This window comes from Pinus tabuliformis, chromosome Q (genome assembly GCF_031772625.1).
Source record: "Pinus tabuliformis cultivar Carrire ecotype Pingquan chromosome Q, CPIR1, whole genome shotgun sequence".
NCBI lineage: Eukaryota > Viridiplantae > Streptophyta > Pinopsida > Pinales > Pinaceae > Pinus > Pinus tabuliformis.
Window position 1 is genome coordinate 1,370,381,886 of NC_142296.1, and position 25,735 is coordinate 1,370,407,620.

The 25,735-nt window shown below is 39.0% G+C and overlaps 1 protein-coding gene across 1 annotated transcript in view; it reads left to right on the top strand.

Moving 5' to 3' along the window:
• The window catches only part of LOC149225007 (uncharacterized), a 241,761-nt gene that overhangs the window by 197,701 nt on the left and 18,325 nt on the right, over window positions 1-25,735 (top strand). The window contains exons 7-8 of the mRNA XM_089386405.1: window positions 2,127-2,179; window positions 2,483-2,558. Coding sequence (XP_089242531.1) covers window positions 2,127-2,179; window positions 2,483-2,558 — 129 coding nt within the window. The remainder of the gene's footprint in view (window positions 1-2,126; window positions 2,180-2,482; window positions 2,559-25,735) is intronic.

A 25,735-nucleotide genomic window follows, 5' to 3' on the forward strand; every position in this document is an offset into this window, starting at 1 on the left:
TCATCATAGTTTCCAGTCATCATTAAATTTAAACAACACGCTCCCCTTAATATTGGGCATCTAAAAATATAATTATCTTGAAAAGTGCACAAACTCTAATTTTGGTCTAACTTGAACCACAATTGACGAAAACTTCGACTTCCTCTTGTTGCCACCAAAGCTGAAATCCATCCAAATCTCCACAAAGGGTATCCAAATATGTGATCATATTTTAATAAAGATGATTTTCTAAATAGAAAATTTTCAAGAAAGTGTATCTTGAAAATCTAGTCTTATCCTCTTGGAGTCTTTGACATCTGATGCTTGACTAAGTGTTGCATTGGAAATTCAAGCATGCTGCAATTTTTGAACTTGCTAAACTGAGAAAACTCATCTAGCGATGCACTCATATGAGTGTGTATCGATCCATGAAGATAGGTGTTATGAAGGTCACTTGTGAGAAACCTGTCCAATCATATTCGTTAACTATCTTTAGTGCAAATCTACAATAATGTCCTAACTCTAGCTCTCACAATCGATCAATACCAAATGATGAATTGAAATGATAAGTTGTCCCCTCAAAAAAAACATACCCATGAACTGTCAAAGAACAATATTTGTGAACAGTTGATGTTGAAACAATCAAGATGAATTTTGAAGAATTTCATCCTGAGTGTAAACACAAACTATGTGATTGTGTGAGAGTTTGGTAGTTTAATTTGAATATCATTTTACACTTGATTTCATATGCTATGAAGGTGTACTCCGAAAGTCTGATGTACTTTCTAACAAGAATGCTTGTGAAGTTGCTTTCAACATCATAATTTTTGAAGAATATTCTTATGTTAAAAGTCTGTGAATACAGCAATTTTGGCAAATGAAGAATAGGCAATGGTGATAAATTAGGGAAGGGAAAGTGGCTCTATTTGATTCTTATCTTTTGATGAGATTTTCCATATTGGTAGTTATACCTATATGATCTTGGCGAACGTTTGAAACTTAAGACTCAATACTAGTGCCTCTCTCCTTTTAGTTTCTGATCTTTTGTGCCTTAAAAGTTATATTTCTATTTTATGACTTCAAGGATGGTGTTTTTAATATCTCATTACAGCTTACTTGTACCTTTCTCTTACACTCATCAATTTGTGGGAAGGTGTTGTTGGCCATCACGATTGCCGTTAGACCAAAACCCATAGGTGTTAGTCAACAATTGCATCGCCAGAGATAAGGATCCATGAGAGGCGGTTAGTCCATGTCTTGAAACACACAAGGAGCGTTGGTTTATGCAATGTCTAACAATCTCCCCCCCAACCCGAGCCGGGTGTGTATCGAACTCATGACCTACGCTCTGATACCACTTGTTGGGAATCACGATTGCCGTTAGACCAAAACCCGCAGGAGTTAGTCAACGATCGCATCGCCAAAGATAAGCATCCACGAGAGGCGGTTAGTCCATGTCTCAAAACACACGGGGAGCATTGGTTTATCCAATGTCCAACAGGTGTACACATTTGCGTCATCTTGTAGAACTCTTTCAAAATCTTGTGGTCTGCAATACAAACTCAAAAGTGAACTTTTCACCACCCTTAGAATTCCCTTGATGGAATTGAACGCATGGTTGAGGGGTCTGTATGCCATAGCAGTAAGCAATAAAGGTCTCTGAACATACAAATTGGCGATGCAATAGTGAGTAGATGAGAAAATTATTACCTTTACAAATCAAATACAGCATGGATTTTGAACTTGGTTTCTCTAGATTTACTGTAATACAGAAGGTAAGAAATGTAATATTGATTCTGAGAAACTAGTACATGCACAATATTTCGTTTTCATTATAAGGCAAAAGATACTGAGGTTATAGAAAGGGACATCAGATAGGTTCTAGGCACAAAAATGGAGAATGTTTCAAATGGTTTATCTCATCACACGGAAAAGAGGTTTAAAACTAGAAATGCTAGTGATACAAAAATGAATAACGATATAGACAGGATGATTAAGTCATTTAATTACAATATGCAATAATGAAACACTTGTATGTGTTATGTATGTACTATGAACCGTGAAAGATAAGTTTCTTAGACATTTTAGTAGTATTGTTTCTGTTTCTGTTTATGATTTTGGAATTGATTATTCTTTGGGTATTTCAGTTGGGTGTCAAATGGAGTAGTTGGCTCTCAAGCATTTGCAGCTTATGATCAAGGTTTGTGAAGCCTTTACTTGAATATTGTGGATGCAAAACTCATATTTGTTTATTTGTCATTTATACATATTTATTCAGGTGCAGTTTTCAAGTATGAGGAAGATTGTCTGGTTGCATTGTTGTTTCATTATTTTCTCCAACTTTAATACATTTTGGCCCATGCATTTATGTAGACCTGTGTATGTTGTGTTTAGGTCATCTGATAAAAATTAATATTATCTACATGAAAAGATCTTAAGTAACCTTCTACACAGACATTAATGGATGAAATATAATAAGAGCTTGAATTTTCCGGTGGTGCAGGTTATGATGTTTTTCTGGGGAATTTTCGAGGTTTGGTTTCCAGAGAACACATAGACAATCACATCTCTTCTCAACGGTAAGACACCAAGACCTAAGAATGCTATAGTTTCTTGTTTTGGTTAGGCTTACCTGTTGGCTTGGAGTGATCCTTTAGAAATGAGTCAGAAGGTTGAAATGCAGAATAAATGAATTATATAGCCACACAGGTAGAAAATCAAGGGTGAAATCCACATTGGAAGTCCAGGAACATTTTACTGCTCTAAGTTTACAAACATGAGCACGATACTCATATGCATGATCATTGGTCAAGGCAGCTAATTGGCATTGTCTAAAGGTTTTTTGATGTGTCAAGTATCATTTTGAAAGATTTGGAACCAGAAGATAAACACAATAATTAGGTTTGATATCTGTTTCAAAGATTATCATTATTGTTGTCATGATGGGAGTTACTTTTGCTTCTTGGTCTGTTTTAGTTTGGTTTTTGTGAACCTCATAATGTGGAACTTGCTATAGAATTGGTATGCCAAAATGTTATAAAATTGTTATAATGCTAATTTAATCTTGGAATTAGTACAAGTTATATTGCCATTTTTGTTTATAATTTTATATACTGTGGTACATTGCAATCGTGTCTTTACTTGCCAAGTAAAGAGAACATTGGATTTTTACATTGTTCCCTATAGACTAAGGCTGCTATGTTAATACTTTTAGAAGGCAACCTTTTTGTGGTCTCATAGCATGTTTCTAAGAAGAAAAGTGGATATACTTCAAAGTTCAAAGATGTGTATGCGTCTTCTGCATTTCTCTTCCAATCATTGTGAAGAACATGTCTTATCCAACCACTGTGAAGAATATGTTCCAGAGTTATTTTGTCAGTGCACAATCCATGAACAAATGTTTAGCTTCCCCCTTTGTTGTCAGTCTAAAAAGCCTCTTTTCCTAGAAAACTATTGCATTACTATTCTCTTTTGGGAGCTCAACTAAAGGCAGAAATTTCAGACCATAGTCTTTTATCTCATATTTTGCCCCATTATTCACAGCCTTTCTCAACTGTGAAGAAACCTTTAGGAGAGTTTCCCATGATAGAATGCTTAGTTCAAGGATGAAGTTTATCATTTTTTCTTGCAAAAGTTACATTAGGTTTTTCTTTTCCTTACTTGGGATCTCATTCTGCCAAGCTTCATGTTTATATTCTCTTTTCCGATAATCTCCATATACCCCCTTACATCACTTGTTTGGTAATAGTCGTCCCTCCACTCTATTCTTGTAAAAGTTCTTTTGTTCTCCTTCAGATCCTCTGTGAAATCCAAAGGGAGGTATTGGTTCCATGAGTTTTTCGAAAAGTTGGTTTTCTCACTACATAATCCATCTTAGAAATGGTTGTCCTAGATTAGGTGTTTCACTTGCATCATGTTATTCTAGATAGTGTTATTGGTGCCTACATGAGTTTTCTTATCTGACATTCTCTATTTAATCAGTTCTTAGAATTTTTGTCCGTAGCTTCTTGTTTAGAAAAGAAATGAAACTCTAGAACAACTTTGCACCTACGATGTTGTTTAAGCTTTGTAACGTCGTAATGCCTAGACCTCTTCTCTTTATTGGGTTGAATACATACTTCTGTGATATATTTCATCACATCAATGGCCCCTTCCCATAGGAACTTCATTTTTAATCTTTCCAACTGCTATAGGATATTGGTTGATGCTGCTAACATTGAGCAAAGATAGGCATGGGAATAGCATTGTTTTGATAAGAAAGATTCTCCTTGCCAACTTTTACAACTAAATCTATCACCCACAGAGTGTAAAGTCCCAAGCACCAAAGTACTAGCATTGTGTAAGTTAGGAAGGCTACTCATTGTCACCTTAGTAGCTCTTCCTCTCTCTTTAGGATGGGTCTTCTACAACACAAGGGTGTGTCCCTAAGTAGGATTGCGAAGGATATGAAATGGAGGCTCTAGGTGATTTTTAAAGAGTAAACCTTAATGAAACAAGAGGTTGTAATATAGGTAAAAAATTAGTGGTACGAGGACAAAAGGGAGATGGAAACCCCAAGAGTAGTGCCTACCAAATCTAAGAGGGCTGTTTTGTCAATAATTAAGGAGGAAAGGGCTGAAAATAGCATGCCACAATCAGCTGTTATAGTGCTGGAATTAACTACAAAAATGAGTCTTTTAGAGCCATATTGGTGCCACTCTTCAACAAGTTTATGAAGGTACTGCCCTACAATGATATGTTAATTACAATAACAAATTGTTTGATAGTTTAATAATTAATATTGTTGAAGAAAATGTAACTAGGTTCGGTCTTCATAATGACATGATCTTTGTAAGTGATGTGATAAATTATTATTGTAAATCTTGCCTCATGGGTTTCATGAGCAAGAAGTGTAATTAGGTCAAAGACTTCTTCTTGATGTCTTTAGGTTTTTATTTAATTATCAATGAGTCATGTCATGTATTGAAGAGCTCTTTAAGAGCCTATGTGCAATGTATTCTAGCCTACAAGATGTGTAGCAGCCCTCCAAAGACCAAGCGTAATCCTCCAAGAAATCTGCAAGCAAAATCAATGAAGAGATCTTAATGTCGGCTCCAAAATAAATTACATGCATAATTTAAAGTCACGTTGGCTTGAGCAAAAGGTCATGTTGGTTCATGGATTCACGTCGGCTTATTATATGTGCACTAAGTACTATAAATACCCATGAAGGGTCAGCGCAAATTACACCAAGAAAATTTCGGATGGCTTTGAAATTCCGCATATTGGAGCAGAGCCGCAGTAGGGTTTGACTGCACCTCGTTTGGGGTTTAGGTGTAGTCATGATCTTGGATGTATGGAGCAGAAACATGTTCGGATGAGGATGCAGTAGGGAGTTGAAATCTGGGCTCAATACATTCTTGGCATAGACCTAATCTTCATGTTGACAACCTCGACATCAAAGATAGACTGACCTCGCATGACAAGGAGCAGCATTGGCAAACTTCACATTGACTTAATATCCGGGCAAATCCTCTCTCGGCATACCTGTGATCTGAAGGTGATGTCCTCAGATGAATAGAGCAGAGAAGGCTGATGATGATCTCGACATATTTATAGGCAACATGTGTAGATCTCGGATGGATGATCTCGGCATACCTGTAGGTGCTATCATGTTTCAATATCAAACGGATGGAGCAGAAAGGTCTTAAGTCCTGTAACAATAATCTCGGCATATACTTATCTTCGCTTCCATTACCTCGCATACCTTAAGGGCAGTTACAGTATTCATGAGATCAAAGACAGAAACCTAATCACAGTCACAATCCCACTGTCTCAACATAAGGAGAAGAAGAAATATTACAGTCTATTTATAATAAGAAGAAGCAGTACTAGAGTTTCGGTATGCTGACAATGAAGGAAATCCAAAATGATATCTCTGTAGTAGTTTCGGTATCATAACAGTGATGAGGGTTTCCAGATGTGTCAAGTGGTCAAGACAAGGAAGCAGTAATGACAGTAATTGTATGATAATAAAGGAAACTATGATGACAACAATGATAAGTGACAAAGATCATGATCTTTCTCTTGAAAGATAATGATCTCAATGAAGAAGCTAAGATCGCCTCTGTGGAAATCCCAAGAGACAATCATGATGTCAACAGTAATGAAGATCTCAGTGAGGCAGAGGTGCAGCAAGGATGATGATCCCATCAACGTTGAAGAAAAGGAGTGATGTCTTGGTTTTGGAGAGGCAGAATGTGTCAAGGGTCATGGTCTTGGTATTCGTCGATGGAATCTCTATAAGAAGAATTTTGCGTGGGTTTCCCTCTCCAAGAGGGAGAGGTTTTGGCCTTGGCAGAAAGCCAAATACTTTGTGTTCTTGTCACTTTTGTTTCTGTTAGCAGTTTGATGAAGTAAACACACACACTAATAATAATGGAAAAATCAAGCTGAGATAAATTGTATAAATACTTCAGAGATTGTTATCATGCATTAGAAGAATCTGTGTAATTTCTAATTGCCCTAGATTCTTCAACATGGTATCAGAGGGGTTGGTTTTAGCAGTCAAAGTAAGGGCAGAAAAAGAGATTCAAGAATCAAGTTCGTACAAGACATCAAAGGAGCTGAAAGATCTACATGGCATAATCAAACCCTAGATCAAAGTATCAATCTTCAAACAACAATATTCAATAACAAGCGTTGCTGTCTATGCAACCAAAAAGATAAGTTACAACAACAGATCTTGTACCTACACAAGCCACGAAGAATACTTCATCTCGAAAAGGATCGAAGTCCAAGAAGCAGTCTACATCAACAGTTATCATCAGCAAAGGTTTTGGAGATCAACATGATGAGGCATTCAGATCACTGATCTGTGGTAATAGTTCTGATGACTCTGACAGTTTCAGCCAATGACTATTCAAGATCTGTCATCTCAAATCATAAAATGCGGCAGACTACAAGGTTCCAAAAATATAACTATGTCAACAGCCTGCATATCAAGATAGCTCAAAGAAAGAAAGGAAATCTTTCTATCAAGGACCTCATCCAGTGGAAGCATCAAAACTACCTCATCAACAACCATCATAGCCAGGGTGAAGATTTCATCTTCAAATATCAAGTAAGTATCTTTTCATTCTATAATCAAGTTTGGTTCATTGACTTCATGGTTGCAAGGAGATATTTAGGATAGATGGATTATCTAAAAGTCCTTGCAGAGAACATGAAGGATTGAAAAAATCCTTATGAAGAAGATAAGTCAGTGAACAAGTCTCCTCTGAATTTATGAGAAGGAACTCTGAAAAGTCTTCCTCATCTCTATGAAGCAAGAAAGGACACAGAAAAGAAATACATGAAGTGATAGAAGAGGCACTCTTCATGAGATCTCAATTACGAGGTCTGGGAAAGGTGATGAAAGAATAATCATCATTGATATTAAGATTAAGCAAGGTAACAAATGCCCATGGACAAGGAGGTTACCTCGATCAACAATTTGTGGTCTCTATCTCAGATAGAGAAAGACAAGTTGATAAGACTCAAATAAGTGCAAATAAGTAAAGGAAAGTTGACAAGACATAATAGTACTATGGAAGAAGAGATCATATGACTGGAAGGGTGGAAGAAGCTGAAGAAATGGATCAGAGAAAGAGGGAATAGTAGATCTCCATTATGAGTGAAATGGTGTCCCTCTCGAAAGGATCCTATCAGAAGTCTTTGCAGATATAATCATGGTAAGAAGATGCATCATGGCATCATGGAAACAAGAGATTGTATGAGAATCAAGAAGAACATAGCTCTTGAGAATCTCATTGAATATCAAAGGTAAGGAAGAAGTCATCTAGGTCAAAGGGGACATTTGCCAGATGAGGATATACTAGATTCTGAAGATAGAAATCTCAGCGGAGGATCTTCTAGTCTGGGAAGGCAGAAAATGCTTCATCAGGATTTCCAACTTAGGAAATTATGAGATGAGGACTAATGACGTGATGAAGCAGATCAAGGGATTGAAGATCTGTTCAATCAAGAAAGCTGCTGAAAGTAGCTTGAAGGGAAAATGAGGTATGTATGCTTGTATTTGTATTTGATATCGTAATGTCATGATATATGGTTGCAGGTAAAATGGATCGAGCATGATAAAAAGGGAAAGGATCTCCTCCTCTGAAAGGATGCAGAAAGACATAAGTCAAACTAGATGAAATCAACATAATATGTCCTCATATGAAGTATGAGGTAGTTGACTACAATTGAAGAACTCTGAGAGCCCCTGGGAATGAAATACATGAGGATGAAAGAGACCGTGAAACATGCAACCATGATGAAGGCGATCAACATCTAGAGGATCAGGAAAAATTGACCAGGAAATCTCCCAGAATGATGTGAAGACTCTGATGGAACTTTGAAAAGATGAAGACCCTTGACAACAGATTTCATTGGGAGATGCGTCAACATGTATGCAGGATGTCGATACCTACTAGAAGATGTCACTGGAAAAAGGCCATCACCAAAAGGTAATATGTGATTTGTTTTTGGTGTCTGACCTCTTCTAAGATTCTAGATATGTGTGTAGGGCCAAGGTAAGGAGAGTTGTGAAGGATGTCACAACTATGTACCTTATAAATCACCGTTGAAGAAAAGTTGAAGATAGATGGCTTTATGAAGGAAGCCCCTGATCTAAAGCGAAGGAGGATACTTTTCGGGAAAGAAGGAATGGCATGACGGAGGAAAGTGATGGATGGCTGAACCCTACACGTGAAGAAATTGATGACATCGAAGTCTTGGATCGTCAGTCAACTAGAAGACCCTATAAAGCATTGATGATAGAGTCCCTGGGTAAGAGGGAGCTCTAAGAGGTTCCTATAAGTAAAAGGAACTTGAGCAAGTTTCTGAGTAAAGAGAAAATTGGAAGTTGTCTCTGGTTGAGAGGGAGAGTTAGACATGACATTCTTGTCTTCAGTTTGGAAGAAAGAATGGAGGATTGTGTAATCATCTGGCATCCGACACTCTTTGAGGATGTGGTAAGGCATCCAAGACAAGAGTGGGCAAGAGGACCGATATTCTTGAGGGTTGGGAACCCAAGATGAGAATAGTCCTAGTAGGGTATACTTAGAGAACACCCAGGTGGGTATGACCCTAAGAGAGACAATGATGATGTGTGTCTATCAATCATTGGTCTCGCCAACATTGTGCTCTGATCTAAGTGAGAGATGGAGCTGTTAGTCAAGGCCTTGCTAAATGGAAACAATGTTGGTTGAAATGATGCTATAACAGATGGATTGCAAATCCGATTCTTCTTATGAGAAATTCTTCAGATTGAGAATGACCAAGTACCATTATGAATACCTCCCTAGTTAAGAGGGAGTGTTGAAGAAAATGTAACTAGGTTCAGTCTTCATAATGACATGATATTTGTAAGTGATGTAATAAATTATTATTGTAAATCTTGCCTCATGGGTTTCATGAGCAAGAAGTGTAATTAGGTCAAAGACTTCTTCTTGATGTCTTTAGGTTTTTATTTAATTATCAAAGAGTCATGTCATGTATTGAAGAGCTCTTTAAGAGCCTATGTGCAATGTATTCTAGCCTACAAGATGTGTAGCAGCCCTCCAAAGACCAAGCGTAATCCTCCAAGAAATCTGCAAGCAAAATCAATGAAGAGATCTTAATGTCGGCTTCAAAATAAATTAAATGCATAATTTAAAGTCACGTCGGCTTGAGCAAAAGGTCATGTCAGTTCATGGATTCACGTCGGCTTATTATATGTGCACTAATTACTATAAATACCCACGAAGGGTCAGTGCATAATACACCAAGAAAATTTTGGATGCCTCTGAAATTCCGCATATAGGAGTAGAGCCGCAGTAGGGTTTGACTGCACCTCGTTTGGGGTTTAGGTGTAGTCAAGATCTTGGATGTATGGAATAGAAACATCTTCGGATGAGGACACAATAGGGAGTTGAAGTCTGGGCTCAATACATTTTGTCATAGAGCTAATATTCATGTTGACAACCCCGATATCAAAGATAGATCGACCTCACATGACAAGGAGTAGTGTTGGCAGACTTCGCATTGACTTAAGATCCGGGCTAATCCTCTCTCGACATACCTGTGATCTGAAGGTGATGTCCTGAGATGAATAAAGCAGAGAAGGTTGATGATGATCTCGGCATATTTATAGGCAACATGTGTAGATCTCGGATGGATGATCTCAGCATACCTATAGGTGCTGTCATGTTTCAATATCAAACGGATGGAGAAGAAAGGTGTTAAATCTTGTAACAATGATCTCAGCATATACTTATCTTCGCTTCCATTACCTCACATACCTTAAGGGCAGTTACAGTATTGATGAGATCAAAGATGAAGACCTAATCACAGTCACAATCCCACTATCTCAGCATAAGGAGAAGGAGCAGTATTACAGTCTATTTATAATAATAAGAAGCAGTACTAGAGTTTCGGTATGCTGACAATGAAGGAAATCCAAAATGATATCTCTGTAGTAGTTTCGGTATCATAACAGTGATGAGGGTTTCCAGATGTGTCAAGTGGTGCAAGATAAGGAAGCAGTAATGATAGTAATTGTTATGATAATAAAGGAAACTATGATGACAACAATGATAAGTGACAAAGATCATGATCTTTCTCTTGAAAGATAATGATCTCAATGAAGAAGCTGAGATCACCTTTGTGGCAATCCCAAGAGACAATCATGATGTCAATAGTAATGAAGATCTCAGTGAGGCAGAGGTGCAGCAAGGATGATGATCCCAACAACGTTGAAGAAGAGGAGTGATGTCTTGGTCTTGGAGAGACAGAATGTGTCAAGGGTCATGGTATTGGTATTCATCAATGGAATCTCTATAAGAAGAATTTTGTGTGGGTTTTCCTCTCCAAGAGGGAGAGGTTTTGGCCCTGGTAGAAAGCCAAATACTTTGTGTTCTTGTCTCTTTTGTTTTTGGTAGCAGTATGATTAAGTAAACACACACACTAATAATAATGAAAAAATCAAGCTAAGATAAATTGTATAAATACTTTACAAATTGTTATCATGCATTAGAAGAATCAATGTAATTTCTAATTGCCCTAGATTCTTCAACAAATATATGTATAAGCATAACTATAACAGAAAAAGGAAATAAGAGGGAGAACCTCCTCATGTTACTGCTATCCAAATCACAGATGCCCTATTACAAGGTCTTCATAACATATCATTTTGCAAGGGGTTTCGACAATTATCCAAAAACATTAAAAGCATGCAAAAATTGAGCCTCACCTATGATAGAATGATACCTCCAATATTCCATTAAGCTTGCCAAAAATGATGTGCAATATAGCCCAATGGGAGAGCTCCTCAATCCCCAAATTCCCAACCCTTGGAAACGGAGAGAAAGATCCTCCTTATAGAAGGAGATTTTTTCTTTCTTACGATAAAATACATTATTTAATAACTCCATTACAAGTCAAACAAATGATATAATAATGGAGTAGAATCGATGGTTGACCATATCAAGTAATTATATCAACGTTCAATTGATGGTTGACCATATCAAATGTATGTGGACACTAGCCTCTCCAAGAGAGCTTGCCCCATCCAAAAATAGAATGTAGTGTGCAAGATATCCTTAAAGAGAGAGATATCACCACTAAAAGTAAGCATTTACAATGTCAAAATGCTAAAATTGGTCCACATACAATGTGCCTTCCATGGTGCTATCTCTTAACAATGCATAAAATGATCATTAGCATGCAAGGATGTGCTCCAAGTTCCACCTAGAAAGGCTTACTAAGTACATGATGTGTGAGTGGTAAAATAATAAAGTACTTATAGGAGGATGCTGCATAACTTCCTCCAAAGATGGTAATGTGATCCATATGGTGCATGAACATGTGTGCAATAGATGTCCTTCATAAGGCATGTGGGGGTCTCATAAGTGGCACATCCCATCATCACACGAGAACAAGGTGTGGAAACATGTGCAAGAACCAGGTCACTAGGAACTCATAACCACATGTGGACTCAAAGTAAGTTGCTTCAACCAAACTCCATAAGAAAGTGTGCAAACTACAAAGTTCCAAATAGGTGGATTGCTTTACATGCATGATAGGTCATAAGTCTTCGGACATTCAATATCTCCCCAAAAATTGAAAAGTTCTACCTCCAATGTGCAATCATCTCATTTTGTTAAGTTTGACAAAGTTAACTCCTCCAAATAATCATAAAATATCCTCCAGGGTGGTTACAACTCAAAACTTGTGCAAGTGGGAAAGATAAGAATCCAATGAGTTTTCTCCAATGTGCTTCGCATGCCTCTAGGATAGGGGGTTTGTTAAATCGTAATCCTAGCACCTGACGATTAGTTCGTAGCAAATTTATCACAGATTTACTTAGTAAAAGCACAAATAGGTTCTTGAAACCAATGTTGCACGAAGCGCCACACCCCCCCCAATGGTTCCAAGCCCTGAAGCGCGTCCTGTACGAAAGTGCCTAGGAAGCTTGGCCGGAAGCGCGCTTCCGAATTCGGAAGCACCGCTTCTGAATTTTTTGCCGCTTCCTGGAAATTCGGAAGCGTGGTACGGAAGCGCCGAAGCGTGCTTCGTATGGCGCTTTAGGCATCGGAAGCATGGCGCTTCGGAGGAAGAAGCGTACGCTTCCGGAAAAGCGTTTAGAAAATCGTTTTTTTTTTCAATTTTTTTTTAATTTTAGGTGAGTTTGCGTGTTGGGGTGGGTCCACCTTGGGTTAGGGTGACGAATGAAGGCAAAAAAATAAATAAATATAGCAGATGCTCGCTCATAGTAATGTTAAATTCTTAAAGTAAAAGTGACATTCTCCTTTATTTTTCATTTTCATCCTTTTACTTAAATTTTTAACATTACCATGAAATGACTTAGGATGTTTGAGAGTGGTTTCAGCCTCATTGGACTTCATATGGAGAAAATAGACTTTCATATCCTATTCAAAATTCAGTAGACTTAACAGTTTTCATGAATTCAGGATGAATGGGATTGTGGCATTTCATTAGATTATATCAAGTATGAAGGTATGCGATTAGCATTTAATCAAGAGCACCAAGCCCTATATGTACCCTAGTGTTGGTGGTGTTAATTGTTGAACACCTTTGTCACGTGACACGCCCTTAGCAAAAAATTACCTTTCAATCAAGTCAAAATCATTGATCAAGCATGTTAAGCTTTTTCTACCATATTTTAAGTCTTGAATGAGGTAGTTTGATCAAAATTGGGCAATGTTGACTAATATCCCTAGACAGTCGAGGTAGAGGCAAAGGCTAGACAAGAGGAGAAGAATCTAGATTCTAGATGGTTGATGCATCTAAATGGTTTATGCTCGAATAATTAATCATTAATGTACAATGGATGTTATATCTATCTTGATTTATGCAAAAATATGCATGTTTTCATGTCTTCTACAATTAATTTGCTATTTGGGATGTTTGTTTTGAGTATAAATGCATATATATATATATATATATATATATATATATATATATATATATATAGCAGACGCTTCCGCGGACGCTTCGCTTCCTAGATTTTTGGAAAATGACGCTTCCGCGTCCCCGCTTCTAAAAACGCTTCCGCTTCGCCCTCGCTTCATGCAACATTTCTTGAAACAATTATTCATTGGAAGCAAAATATTAACCAATCTCAATCACATGTGACACATACAAATTCTGACCAATCAAACGTTCTTCATTAACTTAATAATTTAAACCTACTTGGGCTCCTATCTTGAATAATGGCTCAATCGAGGAAAATACATTTACAATACACCTTGGATCTGATCTAGCTGATCAAGCCCTAGATCTATCCTTGATTTGCTTGGCTGGTCTGGATCTCCAATGCTATACCCCTGCACCTTCCTTGAACCCAACAAACTTGAGTATGTCACTCCTCACTTGAGAAAATCTCTCTATCAATGGCTTGTGCTGTTGTATGGTGTGTTTTCTCCTCTCCTTGGCCTTGCTTTTATAACTTTACATTGAACTAAATTTCTAACCCTAATCTCCAAAGTGATGGATGGTCGAGATTAGATCTTGCGTCACTTAAGATCAATGGTTGAGATTAAAACATAATCACTAAAGTAAATACTTTACTTTTTTTGACTTTCTTTAGCTCAGTAGCTCACATAATTAATTATGTTCTTTTCCTAAGTTAGACTTAGGCTAATTTATAGTAACAACTTACTCAATACTTGAGCAAGTTTTCGAAGGAAACTTTGGGTAACTTCTGCATGCCTAGACACTTAGGCCTGTGCAGTACCTACTTGAGCTACAAACATCAACACTTCCTCTTAGTGAGGGAGGTACTTCTACCATGTGGAACTGGCTCCGATCATGAAATTGCATCCGCTACCATGGATATTCCCTTTGAATTGCAAGCCTTCCCTGTCATCCGGTTTGGAATCATTCTTCAAGACCTGCTCCCTTTGGACATGTTCCTGGAAGCCTCCTGTTGTTGAACATCCTTAAAGTGATCTCATACCAAGAAACCTTCTTGATAGACTTGGAAGAATTTGCTGACCTCTCCCCCCACCTAAACATGCAGGCTGACTTCCTCTGAACTACTCAACCTTTGGAGCTTCTTACTGCTTGTTCTTGGTCACTGCTTTGCTTCTTGCCATTGCTCCAATAGGCTATCCCTTTAGCCTATACAGGTTGCCCTGTCTAACTCCAATGAGGTGGCCATTGTCTAAGCTAGATCCAAGGGGTCCGATCCGCTCTTGTTTACCCTAGAATGCCACAATATACCCCTTCTTCTCTATCATAGAGATTGAGAGCAAGCTCCACCTAAGTTTCGACACTCATAGCATGCCCTTCACTTCCACTTGCCTCTTGAATCAAGTTGAAATATCACTTTTCCAACTCCTTTCACTATTTTGTTTGGTATCAACACCAAACTCCACATGCAACTCTGTGTCGCACTTTGTTAGGCTATAAAATAGCTCTTGTGCCCCTGTGATATATCATGTGGCTCCACTATCCAGTAGCCACGCACCAACTGGTATGGTGCTCGAGGAAACGTAGGAAACAAGTGAAAATTTAGTTTTAAACATCTTGACCAACTCTTCAACCTGAGCTTCTATCATTGCAGTTACAACTGACTAGGAACCCTTTCCGACCTTCTTCCTCTTTGGACACTGTGAAGCATAACGTCCTATATTATGACAAGCAAAACACTTGGACTTAGTCAAGTCCTTCTTCTTCGGCTATGAGGTTGACTCCTCACTTTTGCTTGAATCTTTTCCTTTTCTTTTCATTGTCTTATTGACAAGAGTTAGGTTCTCGTCATCTTCCGCCTTGTTGGCCTTGGCCTTGGCCTTTGACTACATCCTCATCTCCTCTTGGATGCAATCATCCCATAGCTTGTCAAATGAGGGTTGGTTCTCGCGAGCACAAACTACTTTGACAAGTGAATCCATATCTCCAGGAAATTATTCAACACCACATTTAGTATGCATTGTCCACCTTTCTCCCACTATTGCAAGGTTATCATCGATCTAAGTGATCTTCATCAGGAAACTTGTTACTGTGTTAGATCTGGTCATCTGTGTAGGCCAGAGTTTGTCCCTCAACACCATTTTCTTGTTAATGATCTTGCTCTGGTAAAAACCCACCAAAGAATCAAATATCTCCTTGGATGACTTATTCTCAGACTAGAAAGGATCAAATGATGCTTCACTATATCCATTACTACCCTTATGTCTTTATCTCCCACTTAACTAGGGTGGCTTTCTCCTTGGCATTTGTCGACTTTGGGATCACCTTCTCAACAATATCCTAGAGATTGTTTTCCTTGAGAACTAGGGTGACCCTATCCTTCCAAGGCACGAAATTTGAGGCTCCATCTAGCTTGTCTTCAAACCAAAGACCCACTGTAGTCATCTTTACCTAATCTCAATTGAAAATATTTGCCAGGTCCTTTGGGAACCCAAATCTGTTGCCAATCCCTTGACTGGTATGGTATCCCCTCTCTCCCTCTGAGGGCTGACCTTTGCTAATCACGCTCGCTGCATTATGCAAACTGATTTTACGTCAATCTGCATACCCACTTGTAGCCAATTTTTTGCACTATTGGTGGTTCGATGGCTATGCTTGGCGCAAAACTATCTCTTCTTTCTCGACCACTCCCTATCTTGCAGACTTTGCCACCCCATGCGGCCCTAGCTTGACTCGTGAGGGCCCCTGTGCATTGCTGGTCAACGCTTTTGAGCGTGTTGCAGCCTTATGCATGTCCTTATGCTTGAATGATGTGGTTGCTACTGGTTTTTTGGCCCTTTAACTTGTAATGATGGCATCAATGATAAGGTATGAAGTGATTCCCAAGGCCCATTCAAAGGAGAGGCTCTCCAAAAAAGACCTAAGAGGAAAGTCAAGACCTAGGGTTAGAAATATTCAATGATGATTATTATGCCTAGGGTCAAGGTTTCCAAGGTGAAATAAGACATTTCTAGAGGCTTTGCAAGATGATTGATACTAGAAATAGGTTTTTCACTCCACTAGAAAGATCTAGAAAGAAGCCTATGCGAGACCTAGGGTTTATGAGTAATCATTGGAGGAGTTCCTCCAATGTTCTCACTAGGTCAAGATAGGTAGGGAAGGGGGTCTAGAATGATCAATTTCTTTGAGTGTTGTGTGCAGATGACCCTCAATAAGACCACCAACCCAAGGCGTTCAAGATGGGATTCCAAATATGCAACTAGGGCTTGAGTTTTCTTGCAAACAAATCGTGGGAATTGCTCCAAACTTGAGGACCACAAGAGAAGACACCAATGTAGTTTCTTGTCCAATTACTTTTGCAAAGTTCTTCCTCTAATGCAATTCATAGGCAGTCCTAGTTGGCCGTCTTGGAGAGGGGCCGAGAATTTTTGGAGAGAGAAAAAGAAAGGTAAGGAAGGGTGATCACCAATTTTCATTGAATTAGTGCCTAATCCTTCGGCTATGGAGTCTATGATGATTCAAAATTTGGCCGAACTCTTCTTCAAGAAGGCTAAAAAGCGATGCCCTAGAAACCACTCTTTAACATTTACCCACCCAAGATCTGTGGACTTTCATGGAAGAAAAGTAAATTTCAATCCACTAGGAGCATTCATCTACTTGTTATGCATTGAGTAACATGTGTAATCAATAATCTAACCTTCTTTACAATGATTTTCAATAAATCAGGACATAAAAGAACTAGCTAGTTGTAATAATTCCACACATTAGACATTATTTCAAGAAAGATTTTCAACAAAGAACACTTACAAGATGACAAGAGATATATCCAATCATAGATCAAGAAGAAGCTTTAAGAAAGAACAAAAATTTCATCTCCAAATATACCGAAATGCATCAAGAGATCTTTAATACACACCCAAGAAGAAGTGTGAAATTCATACAAGAGAATAGATCCAAGAAGTGATGATGATCCTCTTCACAAATGAGAGTCTCATCTATTTATATGATCCTCTAATAGTTTGAATTAGCGTAAAATGCCTCTAAAATTATTTTAATGTGCAAAATAACATATCCTTCGTGACAAGCCCACCAAGTAGCTCGTATTGTAATGAAGAAGCCATCCAAAGTGAGCTGAAAATGATGAAATAGTGTTATAGAAGGGCCGTTGGAAGGCCTAAATAAATCCTCAAGGTGCCATAATGAGATTGAGAGCTCCATGAATGATAGTGAAGGGGGTGACCCCTTAATCTCTAAGCAAAACATCATGTGGTGCTCCAAAGTGGCTCTGGGGGACATGCAATGGTCTCATGGATCTCCTGATGAAAAATAAGCCTGTAGAATTCTATAAGCCATCCTGTAGCTTTAAGCCAGTAGGGAAGATCCCACGGGACTGGGGTTGAGGATTAACCTCCCATTTAAGGTGAGGGAACAAGACTACAGTCAAAACCCTTCTTCCAAGTCACCCAATACTCCATACTCAAGTGTGTCCAAGAAAAACAAGCATAAGCACCCGATTGCACAATGAAAGACATACCTTTAGGATTGGATGGCCTACCTTTAAACATACAATCTCGACAGATGGGCGAGGGGATGTATGATTGGCTCAGGGAGCAAAGATCAACTGGCACAATATTGGCTACACTGGTGGCTGTCGGGGCTGCCGGTTGGAGACAAATTTAGGAGAAAAAATTCTCCTATGGGGCCACTCATGGGTGGTGGGTAACGTCTAGCTCCAACTCGGACATGAGCTTTTTGTGGAGTGCACGAACCATGTACTCGAGGGGGGGAGGGTCATGAGAATACCAACAATCCTCTAGGACTGCAAACCAATTATCTTGCACATCACAAACAATTGTTGGAAGCATTTGTCCTTGGAGTAATTTGATCGCCCATGTTTTCATCAAATAATAAACCATACAGGAAATAAAATTTATTCTAAATGCAAGTCTAATTTAAATGCATCTAATCTAGCATGAGAACATGATATGATGATGTTAGCTATGCAAAAATCAATATGCAATGCATTCTACTCTAACATGCATATGGTACAACGTCAAGTGCCTTAAGGAAAATACTATTTTAGGAGTTGCCCTTTCATTGGGAGGGGAATGGGTTTTCCAACAAAAGTTTCTAGATGATAGTAGTTCATACCAACTATATTAGTTATCTTATAGGAACGGTGCATAGATTATCCAACTTTTTATGCGTACCAGGCTTCTCTCTTCGTTTATCCCATAAGAGAATTAAGGTTCCTAGCTTAAAGGCGTTATTCTTGACATGTTTATCAAAGCTGTTTTTCATCTTTTCATGATTTCAGCCAAGCTGATTGAGGGCTTTCCTCCTAACTTCATCAACTTCAATGAGTTGATCAATTCATGCTTGCAGGATGTCTTGCTGATCAGATAAAGCCTTCAAGCATTCAAGGGCAGGCAATTGAAGTTGGACTGGTAACTTAGCCTTTGCTCCATAAACTAATTGAAATGGGCTATATCTAGTTGAAGCTTTTATGGTGGTGCGATCAGCCCATAAGGCATACTTGATCTTACTATCTCAATTTTGCTTATTTTCTCCCACCTTTTGTTTGGTGATCTTTATGAGGTTCTTGTTGCTTGATTCAACTTGGCCATTTCCTTGAGGGTAGTAGTTAGACAAATGTGACAAGATTGTCCCATACTTGTTACATAATGATGTCAACACCATAGAATCGAATGCTTTGGCATTATCACTCACAGTTTTAGTGGGCACACAAAATCCACAACGACTTGGTTAGTTGCTTTCTTTGTGAGTATGGCTTCAACCCATTTTGTGAAGTAATCGGTGGCAATGATGATCCATTTATTCCTGTTGCTTGAATTATCCTTGAATTCCCCAATGAAATCTAGGCCCCATTGTTGAAAGGAGCTTCTACAACAACATTCTTTAAGGGCATGGCGGTGAATTGTTGCTTTCCTGCAAACAATTGGCATGATTGACATCTTTTAACAAAATTTAGCGTATCAACAAAAATAGATGGCCAATAATATCCTGCCCTCAATATTTTGTGCACATTAGTTGTTGAGAAATCTAGGGTAGGAATAGTTAAAAGATTTTTCTGCTTGATAATTGCTTGCGATATACTTTTACTTCTTAGCTTATAGTTTTTTCTTCGTTATGTTATTATTGTGTTCTTTTCATCAAGACAATTACCAATATGCACAATAAAAAACAAGTGACATAGTATGTAGGCTTGTCAGCCAGGGCCAAAACCTCTCACCTCTTGAGAGGAAAACTTGATCAAAATTCTTCTTCTAGATCTTCAATTGCTGAGTACCAAGACCATGACAAAGACCCTTGACTCTAGTATCCTGCCAAGAACCTTGTCACTAACCTTGATGCTTTGCCTCTTCCTTTCTTATCTTTCTTCTTGATCTCGAATTGCTTTCCTTGGCTCCATCCAGAGAAACTTAGTCTCTATACTTTCTTCTCGACTTCTCCTAGAGAAACTTGGTCTCTATGATCTCACTAGCTTTCTCTAGAGAATCTCGGTCTCTAGATCTCTATCTCGTTTACCCAGAAGAAACCTCCTTCGTTGCCCCAGAAGAAACCTTCTTCACTGCCTAGAAGAATTTTCCTTCAATGCCCCAGAAGAAACTTCCTTCTTCACTTTCCCAAAAGAATCCTCCTTCTTTGCTTGCTCAGAAGAATCCTCTTTCTCACTTCTTTGCACTTCTTGGTAGCCTTCTTCTTCGTACTTCTTCACCGAATGCTTGATCGAATGTAAGTCGAGTTACTTACCTCTAGGTGAGGTTGAGTGTGGCTATATATACACTTCCACACATGTCCTTTAGGTTGACATGATCCCTAGAGGTTAGGCCGACCTCTTCTAGCATGTTCTTTCATCGTTGTAGGCCGACCTCTTCTAGCATGTTCTTTCATCGTTGTAGGCCGACTTGAAGAGGATAAGTGATAAGGTTTTGGAGGATACTTTATATAGACAAATTTGAGCTTTCACAAAGTGTGACATGACTTCATGACATGACAATGACTACCATTTTATGACTATTTGACAAATAATTCCTAAAGACTCTCAATGGGAGTCTTGACTTAAAAAAAAAAAAATATCTTTCTCATGAAACCCATGAAATAAGTCAATACAATAATTTTATTTTTCTTCTTTACATCTCATTACATAAAATCATAATTACATGTCATTATGAAGACCGAACCTAGTTACCCTTTTCAACACTCCCTCTTAACTAGGGAGGTATTCATAATGGTACTTGGACTTTCTCAATTTGAAGAATTTCTCATAAGAAGAATTCGAATTGGTAACTCATTTATATAGCATCATATCAACTAGCATTGTTACACAGCAAGGCCTTGACTAACAACTCCTTATCTCCATAAGATCTGAGCTCAATGCTGGTGAGACCAATGACTTATAGACACCCTCATCATTGTCTCTTTTAGAAGATCCTTGCCTGGGTACTTAGGGTGTGTACCATGAGGACTATTCTTATCTTGGACTCCCCAACCCTCAAAGAATATCGGTCCTCCACGACTACTCTTCCATTGGATGCCCTATTATATCCCCAAAGAGTATCGGATGCCAAATGGTTACCCAATCCGCCATTCTGTCTTCCCAGGTGAAGACCAGAATTATGAAAATTCCTATACTCGAAGGAACCCATATTGCAGCAAATCTAAATCTACTTCACCTACTTGATTTTTAAATTACATTCATCAAGTTATTCTTCTGAATACTGAAGCAAATTACTTCTGGAGCCTACACTAATTAAATATTTGATCTCATGAAACAGAAAACAGAGCAAAGAACAAGATACATAGGACACACTTATTTTTGGACACAATAGTCCCTGGAAAAACCCAATGCAAGAAAACCGGTGCAACAACTTTGAGGGTTTTATTATTATGTAGGAGAAATATCCGAATACATATCTAGGATGCTCATCTAGCAATTATTACAGAGAAAATACTGGCAAGAAATTTGAGTGAGTTTTACCTCACTTTACCTGGCAGAATTTCGGCTAATCCAGCACAAGACTTGCTAACCTCGGCTATTTCTGTGCTGGCTCTGCGTCAACCCAGTGTCACCTTCTCTTCTGTTCCGGCAGTTCTCGACAGTTCTGGCAGTTCCTGACAGTTTCGGCTGTTCCGACAATTTTGGATTCTGCGTGACAGTGAAATTTTCTGCATCAGCTCTCCTGGCTATTGTGATGCCTCTGCGTTAGCTCTCTCGGTTGTTCCGGTAGTTCCCGACAGTTCTGGATTCTGCGTGACAAGCAACGTTTTTGCGTCAACTGTCCTAGCTATTGCGCTGCTTCTTTGCAAGCTCTCTTCGTTTCTCTATTAGTATTCTCCGGAAAGTCCTTTCGGATTCTCTCTTCTCCTCTGCTGCAGAATGATCACTTAGTTCGAATTTCTCAGCTTCCTAGCCCCAGAAATCGAACTCCAGATCAATTCTCTCTCTCTCTCTGTATGTTTCCAAATGAACACCAAGCCTCCATTTTATACTTTTCCTGTTGAGTCTTCAACGATCGAGATTAAGTCTTTAATCAATGGCTAAGATTAAAACATGGCTTGATCCGCCTTCTAGATCATTCTCACCCATATTTTGATTAATGCCATTTAATATTTTAATTTCCCTTAGTTTAGACTTAGGAACTCCATGAAAAATATTAATTATTTTAATAAAATACAACCTGGGTGGAATTTCACCAAACGGTTTCTAGGTTCATTAGAACTCATGTGCCTTAGCCTCTCCACCAATTTTCAATGCTAGAGCACTTTCGATGCTACCAAAAACTAACACTCCCTCTTAGCAAGCAAAGTGCTCTAGCAACAATGTCCATTTGCATGCTGCTCTGTTTTTGAAGCACTTCCTTTTTGCACTACTGTTGCCACCGACACTGTGCTACTGCTGCTATTGTACTGCTGCCCATGACACTGCCACTGCCATTGCTACATTTGTACTACAACTCCCTTTCAAACGCTACATGTGCTATGCTGTTAGCACTGCCGCTACTAAAACTGCATCCATATTGCAACTCAGTTGCTAAGAGACGCAACTGAAATCCATCCAAAATTCGCTGAACTTAACTGTGTTCAACATAGTACAATGAATGTTGGAATTTGACTGCTGTTGATTATGAGCCTCTGAATCTTTTGCGCTGCTGCTGACTCCTGCACTGTGCCAACTACACTGCTGCCAACCTTGCTTTGCACTGATCAGTCTCTGGTCCCCAGCTATTGCATCTGTCCTCCAAACACTCCACTGCATCATCTGACACTAAGTCCATCTTGCTACTACTGAATCTTGGGCTCTCGTAGCAAGGAATTGATCCAAGAGGTGGACTCCTCAAGGATCCTGCCCATATGTAGTCTTTCCGACTACAGCTCAATATCACCCATCTATCTCCTAGAGATGCGTGGGCACTCATGGCAAACTCATCTTCGTCAATCTTTGTTGAAGCAACCTCAGGATCATGTTTCTCATCCTTGTCCTTTTTCTTCAAAGGACATTGGGATGCATAGTGGCCCATCTCACCATTACTGAAACATTTCACCTTCGAAATGTACTTCTTTCGCTTCGGCTTCTGCTGCCCCTTTGATGCTAGAGCTGCGTTCTCCTCCTCCTCCATCGCCTTTGTGCCACTCCCACTACTGCTATTGAGGTTGACCTTTACTAGGTCCCTCCTTAACTCCTCCTGTTGAAAAGCCGCTCACATCTCCTCCCATGAAGGTAGTTTTTCTCTGCCCAATATCCTTTGGACGAAAACTTGCCATTCATCTGAGTCTCCATTCAGGGCTATCCTCACCATTGCGGTTGGCTGAGGAGTGGACCCCACTGTAGTAAGCTGGTGTCTAGTGTCCTGAAGACGTTGAAGATAGAGGTTCACCCCTTCTCCTTTCTTCATCAAGGTCTGCTGCAACTTCTGCTCTAAATACATCTTCTGCTATTCGAAAGAGTCTTCATACAGAGAAGACAAGGCTTCCCACATCTCTCGGGCTGTATCCTTGCCCTGCAAGTGTGAGACCACATGATCTCGAACTCCATTGAGAATGAGCCTCTTTGCCTTCCCTTGCTTGGCCTTGTACTTCTTCTTTTGATTGTTGTCAATAGGAACAACTACAACACTTTTGACGTAGGCCTCGAGATCATATTCCTCCAGAATAGCTAAGATTTTGGTCTTCCATATGACATAGTTGGAGGCTCCGTCCAACCTGTCTTGATCTCTGAGCCCATGCGATGCCATCTCACCCAACTGTCGAACTGACTCCTCTAGTCACTACTGCTCAACAAGTGAGAAATTCAAACTTTCTAGCGAAAAGTTCTCTGAGGAGAAAATTCCCCTTCTACGTGTCTTCGTTCTTTTCCAGCGGATTTCTTCCCTGGAAGAAACTATGCCCTTCAAGCAAAACGCTGAGGCTCTACGCCTCTCCCTCCGCCTCTGCAAACTCACGAACTGGAAATCGTACCTCTCTGTCGTTTCACTTAGAGAGAGATTTCCTTGGATCTGCTTCCTAGCAAGGACTACACAATCCATTCAAGGGGATTCGAATTGCTGCCAAGTGCAACTTTCGGCCTCACTGCTCAACATTGGATCTGCTCTTCTTGTTTCAAAATCAATCCTTTGATACCATGTGAAAATTCCTATGCTCGAAGCAATGTTACTTGGGAGCGGGAGCGGGAGCGAGCGGGAGCGACCATTTTCAGAAGCTCCCGGTTTGGGAGCGAATCTGGGAGCGATTTTTTAAAAATATATATATTTTTTATATTTTTTAATTTTTGATACATATATGTCAACAAAAACATGTAGAATGATGAAATAGACATAAAAAACATAAATTGATCATTGAACCATATCACATCAATCATCTAGAAATTATAATTGTCATCAACCATGTCCACAAGTTAGTAAAATACATATTACAACTGCAACATATTGAGTCTTATAAATCATGATTCATCAAATTCAATATTAAAGTTTCAACTTCAAGCTTTCAGAATTGAAAATTCAATAACATTTATCATCATTGATCACCAAAGTTGTACTTGTAAGCCAACTTTAACCATTACAAGAAGTAATATCGAAGATATTTCTAAGTCCTAACTTCTAACTGTTAACATGATATGAAATGTTAAAAATTTATAAAATGAAACATGAATAATGAGATGAAATGAAACAACTTTAGTCTTTCACAAAGCATCATATTCATAATTCACAATCATTACCAATGAGTTATAATTGCCAAGGCCCAACTTCAAACTTCAAATTTTCATTGTCACAGTGATATAATGTTTACAAAAAATATCATAATGATATGAAAGAGTCAAGAGTCAAGAGTCAAGGACTCAAAACTCAACAGTTATGAAAACTAAAGTCTAATAGAAACTAAAAAAGACAAGTAAACTGTAAATCTACATGTGGCCCTTGCCACGAGAGTCTCCAGGAGTATAAGCAGGTCGTGGTGGTCTTCTAGGAGTCTCCCGCAGAGACCGACGACCAGAACTAGAACCTCCACGCAAGGGTGTCGATGGAGGTGGCGACATCAATGGAACAAGACTCGGGCCTCGAGCACTGCTACTGGATGGTGGAGGTGGAGGTGGCATGGCTGCTGCAGCTGCTTCATTTTCATCCCTTACAAGCTCCTCTTCTAGTTCTTCAATATGTACAATGCCATCCTCCAAATTGTCGTCCTCAGGGTGATTGTCCCAAATTTTATATGTGGGATCTTCATTAGCCCGATCACAGTAATGGCTCAACAACCTCAAGTTGTAGTGCACATAAACTAAGCTTTCTGCTCGGTTTTCGTTGAGTCTGTTTCTTTTCACATTATGTATATAACTGTAGGTGCTCCAACACCTCTCTGCAGAAGAAGAATTTACAACCTGTGAAAGAACTTTTTTTGCCAATTTTGGCAAGTCTGTGGCCGCCATATGTTTCCCACCATGTGAGAGAATCAAATTTATCTTTGTCGTCCATTGCATGGAAGTTACCATACAAACCAGTGCCACTGAAGTATCTGCCTATTTCAAGGCGCACAGCTGCACATTCCTCCCTGTCAGGCACCAACTTTTCTAATGCTTCCAGATATCCTTTAGTTACCTCTTGATCTAAATGGGGTTTGGTCCTAACCCCACCCCCTGCTGCAGGTTGGCCCAACCAAGATGTAGAGTAGTATTTTGGCGTAAGGATATACGCCAAGCAATGTAGTGGAAGGTTAAGCCTATTCCACCGTTCACACACACAATCATGAATCAGTTTGTACAAGTTGGGATCTCTATTATGAACAATGTCTTTTATTTCCCCCAACA